The sequence below is a fragment of the Oenanthe melanoleuca genome, chromosome 13, assembly GCF_029582105.1.
Source record: "Oenanthe melanoleuca isolate GR-GAL-2019-014 chromosome 13, OMel1.0, whole genome shotgun sequence".
Lineage (NCBI taxonomy): Eukaryota > Metazoa > Chordata > Aves > Passeriformes > Muscicapidae > Oenanthe > Oenanthe melanoleuca.
Genome location: NC_079347.1, coordinates 10,592,359 through 10,606,292, shown reverse-complemented (window position 1 = coordinate 10,606,292; position 13,934 = coordinate 10,592,359). Strand labels below are relative to the sequence as shown.

At 44.8% G+C, this 13,934-nt stretch overlaps 1 protein-coding gene across 1 annotated transcript in view; it reads right to left on the bottom strand.

Moving 5' to 3' along the window:
- COL23A1 (collagen type XXIII alpha 1 chain) overlaps window positions 1–13,934 on the bottom strand; it is a 172,167-nt gene that overhangs the window by 21,783 nt on the left and 136,450 nt on the right. Inside the window, exon 6 of the mRNA XM_056502404.1 lies at window positions 1,808–1,834. Within this exon, the coding sequence (XP_056358379.1) occupies window positions 1,808–1,834 (27 nt within the window). The remainder of the gene's footprint in view (window positions 1–1,807; window positions 1,835–13,934) is intronic.

Here is a 13,934-nt window from a genome sequence, read left to right as displayed (position 1 = left end):
CTGGAAACACATAAGAAGAATCCAAATTAAGGAACAGCAGAATCACCAAGGTGTGTGACATCACATTAATCAATTCACAAACCTGACCCACATTCTCTATTATTTTAAGGAACACATGCTACATTATTTTAAGTTGTGCAGTGCTTGACATGAGCAACACTTAAACAAAAAGCACCCACGAGGTCCTGCCTGCTCCTGCCAGGACAGAGTAGGGAGAAGAACCAGAGCAGGGCAGGAGTGTAACAGCAGCTCACCAACACGTGACTCTAAATCGATGCAAAAGATATCTTAAGGTATTAAATCACTTCTAGAAAAAACACATGCTCAGAATATCATGACAACAATTATACATCTGTTTGAAATAAACAAGGAGGATGGGCTGTTTTCTGTGGCTATTTGCTGAAGGCATTGTTCATCTTCCCTCTGAGCAGCTGTCTGTAGGACAGGCAGAGACTCCCCGAAAGCAGCACTTTGATGTGTCTGCTCTGCATTTGCCTTCCAGCACAGAGAAGGACCAAATCTTGGTACCAATGCACAGTGTGTGCTGAAGTGGGACCCGTGGGATGCAGTGGGGAAGGTCAGCACAGAGGTCAGAGGCAGCAGCATCCCGTGCAGCCTCCCTCTCACTGTTTTTCTCTGTAGCAAGGCTGCTGGCCCCTTACTGTCATGGAAGAGATCATGAGCAGTCTGTTTGGAGTCTGGCTGTGTGATGAATTTGCTTTCTTACTGAGATTTTCCCCGCCTCTCACTCAGGGTCTCACTCCTGCCCAGCTGTGTCACCCCAGCCAGGGTGCAGGGCTGTGCTCTGGGGTCCGACTGCACTCCCAGCATGAGGTTTTGCTAATGAAAGCCAAGCCCTGGGCACCAGGCTGGGAGCTGGCCCTTCCCTCTTTTCTTGTCTAGTGCCTCATTTCTAGATTTTATTCACATTTGTTATCCTCAGGGTTAGGATAAAAACCAACCACAGCAATGTACAGCTATAACAGCACACTCCCTAACTGGATAGAAATTAGTGTCTGGAGTAGCTTTTCAATTGCAAAGACCGAACGACTTTTATCCATTTTGAAATCCCACTTGGTTTAGGACCAGAATTTTAAAAGATTTCATATGGGGCCCTCTAGTGAAGGTGGTGGAAGAGAATGGGGTTTGGAGACAAAATATGGTGCTATGACCTTCTGTAGGAACCATTCAGTGGAAGGAATCAGAGCTGGCTAGGGTTCAATTAGCATAAAAATAAAAACGTCTGTGTTTCTGTAAAATAAGTAAGAAAAGAATGAAGCACCTGAATATCCAAAGGGCTTCCAAGCAAAAATGAAGTCAAGGAAACAGCCCATAAATTAATCCAGTCTGTTCCAAAAAGTATTTCATGGACACTGGGCACCCTCAAGCAGTTCCCAGCTCAGGTCCTTTGGAGGAAAATGCAACCTGCTTTGGGATCAATTATTTTTATGGTATCACTGTAGTGCCAGAAGCACACAACCAAGATTACTGACCTTGCTCTTTGAATGTGCTACTGGAGTTTATTCCCCAAATTTGGCCTGATGCCCATCTGCAGTCTGTGCTCGCAGAGATCACACAGGAGGGGAAGAGACAGCTGAGATGAGCTGACAGGTAAAGTAAAGTTCAGCTCTGCTGGCCAGCCCTGGCTAAGAATTCAAACTCACATGGAATAATTTTCCCAAATACAATTGTCCCTCCTAAACAGCTATATATGTAGCACTAAATGAGTAATAGCTGAGATACTGCCTATTTATTGTGGAGCAGCATGAACAAAGACATGTTATATTTGGCACTTAGTGCTACTTACTGGTTTGCCATCCAAGCCAAGAGGCCCCTGAAAAAGGAACGAAAAGAGAGTATTATTAAAAAAAATATATTAATTTTCAAACATAGCATCATCAGGCATGCTCTGAAAGATACTATATTTCTGTATAGTACAATTTTTGGCTATGATTCTATGATTTACCTAATCCTCCATCCATGCAATCCAGTAGGAAGGTTTCACAGAGGAACAGTAAGAGGCATCAAACAATTTGCAGAGTGTGAAGGAGCGTGAAAGGAAGTGACAGGATTAGTGACAGGGACAAGGTGACACTGCTCTGGCACTTTGCCTGGGACTCCCTGAGGTTTTGAAAGTCAAAAACAGCAGCAGTAAAACATGCCTGATTTTGTTAAAATTAGCAGATCCATGAGTGATTCACATCAGCCTTGGAGCTGAACCATTTGTTTTTGCTAAAGTACTCAGTTATCTCAGTTCATCCTCAGGTCTCCAGTTTCTAGGGTTGCTGCATCAATATGGAAAATGGTGAATTCCCCAGTATTTCTGGCACTTAAGCCCTTAATTAACACCAAACCACTGAACATGTTGGGCCAAAGGAAACATTGCTTTTGATAAGGGATTTGAGGAGGGAGGAAGCACAGGTGCTCTAAGGCCAAAGCTGCCCCTGTCATCAGCTGGAGCTCTCACTTCTGGGTACAGTGACACACACAAGTTACTGTAAATCCACTGCCTGTGGCAAATGCAAGGGTTCCACCTGTAAAGCTGTGCCTTGGGATCAGCTCCTGCTCCCTCCCAAACCTGCTCTGCACAGCCACACGTGTGGAATATGCCCATCCTCCTCCCAACACGCTGGGATGACCCTCAGGATGAGCATCTACCAAAGCAAATGGAGTTTGGACTGTGCTACAGTGCTAAAGTTCTCTGTATTTCTTAGGGAACTGATTGGTGTGAGTCTTCTTTAGTTTATCTTATATCTGTGATAGGGAAATGGAGCAAAAGAGGCAAAGGTAGGTAAGAGGAGGCCTATGGCTGCATTAAAAAGAGCATCCTTGCAGCTCAGAGCCATTGAGAAGGAATAAATGGCCATTGATAAGGAATAAATCAATCTGCAATGGCTATGCTGATGGAGCCTGGAATATGGAACTCTGGGGAACACAGCTCTGTTAGGAAAAAGAAGTAAATCCAGATGACCTGGGCAGATCATCAGTAGCTGGGTTACGAGGCCTGGAGGACCTGTACAAGAAAAGTCCACTTGAAAATAAATAAGGATTTCTTTACACATGTGAGATTTCTGAAGAGATCATAGGTTATATTCCTCATGTGATGTGTATCATTTTTTTTAAAAGGAACTATCAGTACTCAACAGCTACATAGTGGTAATGAAAAATAATAAAAAATAAAATAAATCAGCTGTGTCTGTTAATGCAAAGGCTTGTAGGTCACAACCAAACTACCCTGACACCTCCTCCATATGTTATATCACCTCAATTACTTAGATTCTAAAAGCTGGGAATGGCATCAGGTTCATAGAGCTTCTTTCCTGAAACTATGATTGTTTGAGGTAGTTCATCTGAAGCTCCTGATGCAACTCCCTGACTTCCAGAGGATCAGACATGGGATCTGAGCAGAGAACTGGCAGCACATTCAACTTCTCAGAGGAGTAGAAGTCCCAGAATTATTATTATTATTATTTTTTTAATATAAAATGCCAGTTCTCCAGCTTTTAGCTATTCTTGTATCAATCCACAAAGAGACATCCAGAAGCAAAAACAATGGCCTATTCAGAAGATGTTTGAAGGAAAGCATTTAATGCTTGAGAGAAACAATATCCATCAGGGCTCCAAAGGGGCTCTTGGCCAGCCACAGCACTGAATGGACAAGACTAACACAGACTTTTAAATCTGTTGTTAGTCTGGGCTGAAGATTTAATTGACTCTGCTCTACCTGCCCAGCCAAATGTCTGTGTGAGCAAGGGAGGGCTGCCAAGAGCAGCCAGTAGATTTCATGGGTAGAGCAGAGAGAACATCTGAAATCTGGGCTGCCTGACTTGACTGCCTGCAAATCTCAGGAGTGCCCATGTGTTGAGATTGTTATTGTCTTCTATTTGAATTCTCCTCCATGTCATTTTAATTAAAGATGAAGCAATCTCTAATTTATTTGATAAACAAGGAATGGGGAAACAACAAGCAACCCTCTGTTCCCCCACTTAAAACCAATCTCTATAGAAGTTTTCATTTTGAGGGGACAAAAATTGCTTCTGCTTAAACAACCAGGAAAAGTGTACGAAAAAGAAGAGTTTTCTCCTTGGACACCCCAAGCAATAGAAAGCATCACAGTGGCTTTAGGCTCTGCTTTTTCAGGGAGTAATTTCACTTGGGCCTTCACTCACTCTTGATCATGGTCCTTTGCTCTAAATCACACACACAGTGATCACAGTTCAGATAATTCATTGCTTACCACATCAAGAGGGGATGAACTTTCTGCCTAGGGCAAACCCAATGCTTTAAAACAAGGTAGAGGGAAATTCAACCAATTTCCCCCAAAACATAGTTCTGACCAAAACCATCACTGCACTGGCTAAGTGGAACAAAATCCCTCAATCACGGGAGCTTCAAGGAAGGCCACACTGTTGGGGTCCCAGATGACCCTAGAGGCCCCTCCCAGCTGGTAACCAACTCACATCTCATTTTCTGACCACACACCAGTGAGGACCAGCTGCATTCAGTGCCTGGCCAGACAGCTCTGTAGAACACACTCCCCATTTGAAAAGAAAAATTGTTGCTGTCAGTTTTGCTAAGAAAATGCACCTGTAACAACTGTCTGGATCCCTCAGGTTGCTGGAGCAGGAGAGCTGGTGGGGAGAGCTGGTGGCACAGAGCAGAGTGAGTGATAATTGCAGTTACACACCTTGGTTCCACCCCTCACACACAGTAACAGGCACAGGTGTTCCAGCAGGAAAAATGATCCATGGTGATCCAATGAGGATTTGCCATCACCCAAGTCAGGCCATTATTTATAAATCTAATATATTTGATGGTATACATTGATGATCTATTATTTAACAATATATAATTATCCCTTGATGCTGAGAATGCAGGCATGGGTCAGATAAGATGTTGAAGCTTGAGCAGAGCTTGTTATTGTACCATGTGGTCTTGATGCATGCCTTGGTTTTGACATACAACTTTTCAACTTCAGAGTAAAGGGCCACATTCAGATGCATTTTAAAACAAATTCTGATGTATTTTTCATTTTGTTTCACAGTAGAAGCTCAGAAGTCTTGAGATACAGCACCAAAATGCCACCTCTCATTGCAGAAAGGAGATTCACTCATTGCTGAGGTCAGCTGAATGCTTGAGAACAGTTTTGAGCTCACCCAAAAGGGAAGATGTGGAGCTTGCAAGCTCTGGTTCACATGCAAAAGCTCTTCCAATAAATAACAAGCATTTCCCAGGTCCATCACTCACCTCTGGCTCAGAGCAAGCTGAGGTGCCAGCCTGGCTACCTGGCCCTCTTCCGTCCCCTCAGTGCCCTCACTGCTCCTGGCAGGGATGGACTTGCTCTTAAAGTGTTACAGGAATTTTAAGGGGGGAAAATATCTAGTGAAAACAAAGCCAGAGATTATTAAGAGGACAATCCTTCTGAGTTGGGAAATCTCTCATGGTTATTTTTAATGTTTCCTGCTCTGCTAAAAATTAGCACAGGGGTCGGAAGGAACCCTGCAGTCAAATTTTGACAAATTCAAAGGGCTGCCTTTCCATCTCTGTCTCTGTGGTTTCAAAAAAAGGGTAGAATTTTATATTTCAAGGAATGAACAAAAGAGCATGACAATATTTTAGTATCCCTGCAAAGGGCCCTGGGTCATCTGCAGCACAGGCAGGGAACAGGACCATCCCTTCCTATAGGCCAGGCTGTAAATCCTCAAGGCAGAACAGTGTCTGCTGGCCATGTGGCTCCTCAGCACATTTTTGTGTGAGAAGAAAGCTCTGGCAAAAGCTGTGGCCAAGCACGTCCTGCCAGGCCTGTCACAAGGAAAGTGAAGGAAGGCAGCCAGGTTGCTGTGGCTGCTCCCAGCTTCCCAGCTGAAGGGAAAGCAGAGAAAAGGGACTGAGAAACAAAAAATGGACTGAGTCCTCTAAATAGCAGCTGAGGATCGCTGGCACTAACTGTGAATAAACTGAGTCCAAGAGACTTGCTCTGGGATGTCACCTCATCCCCAGTTACTGCTACTCCTCCTCCCTCCCCCAGTCCTCACTGCAGAAGGATCAGAAACCCTTACAAAATAAAAAATTTCTACTCCATACAATACCACTGCTGCTGCACTAATCATTTGTTCTTTCAAACCCACTTAAATTACTGCATTTAATTTATTATATTCTATGGTTTATTTTAACCACTATTATTTATAATGGTAAATACATTTATTACTACATTTGAAAACTTGTGAAGAGTATGAATTTGGTCATAGAAGGAATTACCCCAAGCACACACCACTCACTGCTGTGAGTCTGGAGGAATCCTGGGCAGGAGGTTCCTCCTTCATCAACCTGGACTTCTGGGTCCCGGGTGTGAGACCCCAAAATCATATCAGACTGCAGCATGGCAAGACATTGGAAACATTCCCACCAGGAGCTGTCATGTTTAACATTGAGATCACTTATATCACAATAGTTTCATATTTATCTTTATATATAGCATGCCTTACTGCAATGGGGTGGGGTTGCTACACACAGGAACAGTGCTGGACTTAAAAATAAATATTATTGTTTAAGTGATGAACATGATTATCAACAAACCTTTGCTAACAATTTTCTTTTTCTAAAAGCTATTTCAGTATTGTCCAACACAAATTCCCCTTTGCTCCATGACTACGTACAAACTACAAACCCACTTTTCCATTACTAGATGATAGTTTTAGCATAGTTAAAAAAAAATCCAAAACCAAACAGCTTCTACAATTTTCTTACAAGCACTAAACAGCAGCATTGATGAGACATTATTTTTTAATCCTTGCAGGACTAATTGCTTCCATTTGGAAACAATTTACACATCCTGCATGACCTCAGAGCCAGCTAGAAAACCCCATTTCTTTTTATGAGGAAGGGCATTCAGGGGTTCCCCAAAATCTAATCTCCCTGCATGTAACATCCAACCCAGTGCTGTGGAAGATCCCAAAAGATGGGGCTGGGATGAGCAGGGATGAGCAGAACCCCAGCTGCAGCACTCGCACTCCTCTGCCTCATTTCTTTCCAAAAAAGCCACCTGGGCACACCCCAGCATTGCCCACACCATCTGGGGGGGCTCAGCATCACCAAACCCTAAAGGCTTGGAAATGTTCCTTCAGAGGGAGCTGTGTCCCACAGCCCAGGCTGCCTGCAGTAAATCCCCCAGAGGTGTCAGGTAAAGGATGCAGAGCAGCCTGGCAGGAGCCAAGCGCGTCTTAACAAGGCAACAACCCCCCCAGATCTGTGCTCTATTCCAAAAAATCTGTCCACAGACTGCTGGGAGGCCTCTGCCCATTCTTGGATGGAAACGGAGCAGAAAGGAGCAGTAATTTGCTGAAAACTTCGCCCATAATGCAAAGCAGAGAGCTCTGCAGGGGAGCAGGCCCCGCGGGGCCGGGCCCAGCCCGCCCTGCAGGAGAGCCCAGCTGCCTCCACAGGGCTCTGACAGCCCTGGGAAACACACACACACAGCCAGCAAAACCAAACCCAGCTCCATCCTCAGACAGCTTTTGGGGCAGCACAGGGCTCTGCCCGCTGCTCAGCCCCTCCTTTGCATTGCTAGCCTGAGTTCAGCAGAGTGCTTCAATTCCCAGCTGTTTTCCAGACATGCCAACCACATTCTGCAGGGCTTCAAATGAGATAAGGGACCTTTTTCCCTGCAGGAGCTGCCTCTTGCTTAACCACAAGATGTGCTGCCTTCTGTCTGTGCATAGAGCTTCCTCTTTGTTTTGGATGTCTTCTCAAAGATGCTCGAGAAAAATGTCTGGAATCAAATCTAGCACTGACTGGCCCAAAGGGGTGGAAAACAAACACTGGGCTGGAGCTGCACAGAACACTGCTAGGATTTTTGAGGGAGGTGATTGGAGATGCCAAAATAGACACAGTTTGTTCACTTCTCCCAGCACAGACTGCTGTGCTCCTGGGCAGACATGCCAGATCACCAATTCAGAGAACTTCTCATCTGTGCATCACATTGCACCAGTCCTCTTTCAAAACAGCAAAGTACTCTTATGGAAGAAAGAGTCCCTCAGCTTCCCCCAAATTTCTGAGGCTTAAATGAGTTCCATGTGTTCTGCACAGCTGCTTTCTTCAAGCATTAGATGTCCAGTTGGGCTTTGGATGTATTTTTTCAATATCCACCTATGAGAGAGGTGATGGCCTCTGACTTGGGAATGCAATTTTTAAGTAGGTAAGTAATTTTGGAAGAATGTTGGCTTTAGAATCAAACACTTCAGCAGCTTACTGCCTTCAACACCAGTATCATTGTCTGCTTCTGTTTGGATTACCTCTCTTTGGTGGTTAATGAGAAAACTTCTCAGTTTTCTCAGTTTTGATCTGCCTAGACAGCAAGCCTCTGTACCACAGGGTTGGACCCAAATGCACTGGAAACAGAGATGGAGATCCACCAGCTGCACTCAACACTCAAAGCAGGAAAACAGAGGAAAAGCTGCATGAGAAGGCAGAAACCAAACCTGTGCCCTGCCAGTGCAAGTTGGGCTGCACAGTTCTTGCCATTGCTGTCAGCACCTTCACCAGGCCCCCTCCTCTCCTCTCCCAATCCAGAACCACTGGAATCACAGAGGATAAACAAATGCATCTGCAATCCCTCTGTTGGGTAGGATATAAGACAACTTTTTATTATCCCCGTGGAAGAATTATCTCTAAATCAAAAGGAAAATAAACTGCTGCCTTGAAGAACTGGTCTTCACAAAATCATTGTTGCTTCCACATCAGAGAGCCAGCAAATGGATGTAGCAGGAAAACACACTGGATCTGCTTTCCCTGTTTAAAGAGGGTTTTCCCTCTAGGCAAATAATTACGTGAATTGGCCACAAAACTGATATTAAAATAAAACGAAAAAGACTGGAACTACAAAGTTTGCCTTGTAAAACGAATGTTTGTTACTTCTGTCTTTTGGGCTCTTACTGGGAGAGGTATGTGTGCAAATGACTTCACACACAGGAGATACTCCTTGAAGTCTGAATATTTACGAGCAAAACATGAGAACAAACCCAGGCTGAAACCTAAATTACAGTTATGACCTTGATTAGCCTAGCTAAGAAAACTAAATAACTCACCAACAGAAGCCTTCATCACACCACACAGTGTTTAAAAGTATCCAAGTCCAGCAATGCACAACAAGCCAAAACACCCATGCAATGTGTTGTGGACACCACAGCAACACCATGCACAAGCTACCACCCAAGGTCTGGAAAGCAACAGTCTACTGCAAAAAAAACAGGAAAATTTGGGGTCCACACAGTCCACGAGGTCTGGCACATAGATGGCCTCCCATACATCTCATGGGGTTTCTGGCAGCCCTCCTGAAGAGTTAAAACACTGCCTGCTGCTCTGCTTTGCACACAGAGCAAAACAGAGCTACACAGAGCTCCTCCAGCCACTCTCCCAGGCTGCACCTCGAGCACACCCAAGGGCACTTTGAGATAATTGCACAGGTGGGGGCAACTCATCAAGACGTCAGGCAGTTAATTTTGAGTTACGCCTACAGTTCTCTTGTAAAAGTAGTTTGTTATTAATGCCACATGTGGTTTTCTGGTGTTGCCATTTCCAAAATGCCTGGTTAAGTGCATGCCTTGGAGCTTTCTGGTAAAAGGGGAACCACAATGGCACAGAGGAGCTGCCACCGGGAAGAGCCTAAGGCATGTGTTCCTCATTTCCCACACATCATCCTGTCTGCATTCATATTATATTTATGGGTCACACACAAAAAGCTTGCACAGACTTTCCCTGAGCTGTCTACTAGCTGAAATTCTTAATTGCTGAGGGGAGAAAACCTCAGACTCCACTGTTTATGGTCAAGGTCTAGAGCTGTAACCAAAGTTACTTTTCCATCCCGTGCTTCACTGTGCTGGGATTTTATGACAGGGAACCATCTCCCCTTCTACATGTGCTTCTTCAACCCTGCTCACAGACATCAGCCTAGAAAAACACATTTGGCTTTACTTTATGTCTTGAAAATTAATTAAAACCAGAGTTTTGCCATCCTTACCAGTTGATTTTTGGCTTATACATTACAGCTGACTTCAGTGGATAGATCTGGATTTACAACACTGCAGCCAAAGGAAGATATTAGCTCACTGTCCAAGGCTCCCAAAATAAAAGTTTCTGAAGATGCTGACCTGCTTAGCTCCAATAGCTCCTTACTACAAATATATGAGAATAGCCTGTACAGGAGTGTTTAAATTCTGACAGAGCAATTATTCCCCAAAATTAAAAGCCAGCAGTGAGCAGTGTCTGTGTCATGATTCTTTTTCACCCTAAGTCCATTAATTGATTATATTGGTGCAGTTACCTGCCATTAGAAAAGGACACTATTAGTCACAGAATCATGGAATGGTTTGGTGGAAAGGAGCCTTAAAGACTGTCTAGGCCCAGCTCCTCTGCCATGAGTCAGGATGCCTTCCACCATCCCAGGCTGCTCCAAGCTCCATCCAGCCTGCCCTTGAACACCTCCAGGGATGGGGCAGCCACAGCTTCTCTGGCCAACCTGTGCCAGGGTCTCACCCCCCTCACAATAGAGAATTTCTTCCCAACACCCCATCTAACCCCATCCTCTGTCAGTGTGAAGCCATTCCCTCGTCCTGTCACTCCAGGCCCTCATAAATAGTTCCCTCTCCAGCTCTCTCACAGCTCCTTCAGGTACACAGCAATTAGCATGTCCCAAAGCCTTCCTTTTCCATGCTGAAAAATCCCAATTCTCTCAGCCTTTCTTCATAGCAGAGGTTTCTCTGTTTATCCTGGTGGCCTCCTCTAGATCCATTCTAACAGACCAATATCTTTCCTGTGCTGGAGACTACAGAGCTGGATAGTCAATGCTGAATTATTGTCACTAACATGTTGCATTACTTCTAAGCAGGCAGAGCATGATGTCTTTTCTCCCTGCCTTCTCAAAAGGTTCCCACTGCTGCAAGAGATGGGCAAGGCAATGCCTGCCATCTTCTAGGCAACACACAAGTGATTAACAAAATTCAGAAGGCAAACATTGTACACAGGAGGGACAAAATGAGGAAGACACTCTCCAACCAAAAATAAATCTGAGTATTCTAAGGGAAATGTATAAAACAGGAGACAACCCTGTTTCATATCATACTTCTCTTCTGCAAAGCCTCTTCCCTGCTCTGCTTTCTATTAATGAAGACATGCACATGAAGTAATTCCCCTCATTAATCAACTTCATTCTTTTGGTTTCTTCCACTTGAAGTGACAACCCTGCATTTGGGATGTCACGTAGCGATGTAGCTGAGACTGATTTTAGGGATGAATAGTAGAGGCAGATGCAACTCTCAAGAAGCAGAGACTTTGGCTTCAAAAGGCCACTCCAGTAAACGGAGAAGAGAAGGGAATGGGTTCTGGTGAACCACAAAGGCAGCATCTCACTGGGAAAGTAGTTTGAAGGCAACTATAGAACCATCCCTTCATGAGGCAGAGAAAGAGATGGGGGCAAGACAGCTAAGAGCACTGCACAGCCATTGCTTAGAACCACAGAATCATTCAGGTTGGAAATTACCTCTAAGATCATCAAGTCCAATCACTAACCCAGCACTGTCAAGCCCACCACTAAATCAAGAGTCACGTCTTTTAAATCCCCCCAGGGACAGCAACTCCACCACTTCCCTGGGCAGTCCAGACCAATGCTTCACAACTCTTTTGGTGAAGAAATGTTTCCTAATATCCAATTAAACAGCTGTGCAATGCAGAGCTCCTCCTGCTCTGAAAGGTCAGCTCAAAGCCTATTCACAGTTTGGCTCTCCCATCTGCTCCTCATTTTCTCCTTTTCCTCCTACCCAGATGCAGCTGCCTGCCCTTCTCCACAGCCACAGCCCCACTGCACCAGCCCTCTGCACAGCCAACCCCTCCCTCCCCTCCCAGCTTCACCAGGACAAATGACCCCAACACGCTGGCAGCACATCAAGTGGAGAGGAGCCACGCTGCAGCACGGGTGCTCCTTGCCTCAGGAAGCACAGCCTGGGACATGTCCCAGGGCATCCTGTCCCAGGGGTCCCAGAGCCCAACAAGAAACACATTTCCATCACTGTGGTGGCCACACATCTGCTTTTGCTCTGCTGCCCTCGTGCAAACCTGAGCTCAAGGCAGCTGTATGGCAGCATGGCTCCTGCCTCACCATTGGCATCAGAAAGGCTTTTTCCCTTAATCTGCCCCCAGTATCAAAAGTTAAACTATTCTCTACAAAGTCTTTGTCCTTCTGTCAAATCTGGCTGAAATGGGCCAGGTTCAAATGTTACTGGGGAAAGAGAAGGCAGACATACATTGAAATTCAGGCTGTAATACATCATACATAGATCATACCTGGGGCTGTGATCCATGATCAGTGGGATGTCAAAACCAAATCAAACGAGCAGAAGAGCAACAAATCCCAACATCCTTCCTAGCTGTTATCACAATGTTAGTAGGATATGCCATAGGGTTAAAAATGGAAACTAAATCCACTATAGGATTTCAAAAATAAACCTACAGAACTTAATAAAGAAAAAAAAAAAAGTTCCTGCTGTAAAGTTTTATTGTAAGGCCCAAACCTCTCCTCTTAAGATGCTAAGTATAAAAATATTGAAATCAACTCATAGAGGCTGTTTTCTCTCAGCCCTATTTCCAGAGCTCTGGATAACTTCATCCCTTTAAAGCTTCCTTTGCTTGCAGCTCAGTTATAAACTAGCAGCTCAAAGCAGTGCTGGCTGAGGGATGCATGTGTCACCACACACCCCTTAATATCCACCTTCTACCTCTGCAATTTCACCACATCCACCCCCTGAAACAGCTGTTTATTTGATCACCCTGAAGGGAACTAAATAATTAAATTCATTTGAATATGCAACTGGATTTAATAAAACCTGTCCATATGCTTCTGCTGAATAATATTCCCAAGCCTGCTTTATGTTTAGTTTCCTCCTTCTTCAGGGATACAGCTTGCTTTGGAAATAAAATTATCCTCACCTCCTTATTAGATAAAGTTAATTAGTGCAGCCACATCCATGTGGATGTATTAATTCAGTGTTTGCTGGTTTCAAAGTCAGGATAAGACCAGCCCCACAGCTCAGTGCAGTGCAGGGCCTGGGGGTAAGAGAGGAGGAGAAATTTTGTGGTGATGTTAATGCCTTTTTCCCAGTGCAGATGTGGCAGCAGAGCTGAGGTCATTCCCAGTTCCTGACACCATCCAGAAGTGCTTGAGCATCACCAAAATCCCTGTCCAGGAGCTGGGACAGGCAAGGGGCCAGGCTGCCCATGGGGACAGGGGTGATGCTCTCTCCTAGAAACAGTCCCTGTTTCCTCCCAGAGTTTCTGATTTTTGGAGTTCTGCAACTAAACCACACAACTGAGACAGCAGAAGGGACAAATCTGCCAAGGGCACTGCTAATCCAGCAGTGTTTGCCACACCCCACAAGGGCAAAAAGCCACCCTAAAAATGACAATAAACAGTCCATTAGAGTGAAATTTCACATCTTAACTTCTTATAAATTAAACTTTTAATTTCCAACAGACCCCTGGCTCCAGCATCTCCGGGGCTGCTGCGGGCAGGTGCCACCTGAGGGAGACAAACCCCTTCCCTGGACACAGAGCCCTGTTCACCCACAGCCTCCCCTCACAACAAACTTCATCTCTCCTAATCATCTGGGGGAATCCCAAGTACTTTCAGGTCAGGGATGCAAGGGCAACACAGGCTGGTTCTGCAAAATTAACCCCATCTCCCATATCTCGAATGTATATAGCAAATAACAAATAGCCCTGGAATTCCCTTCCAATCCTCCTTTCTTGAGCTCTCTAACACACATAAAACTCAATAGATGTTTCTATGGTTTTTGGGCACTCAAGGGGAACCAGACCAGGGCACATGGTGGTGGAGACAAGCAGGAAGTTTTCCTTAACACACTCATTCAGGGGAAAAAAAAAAAAGG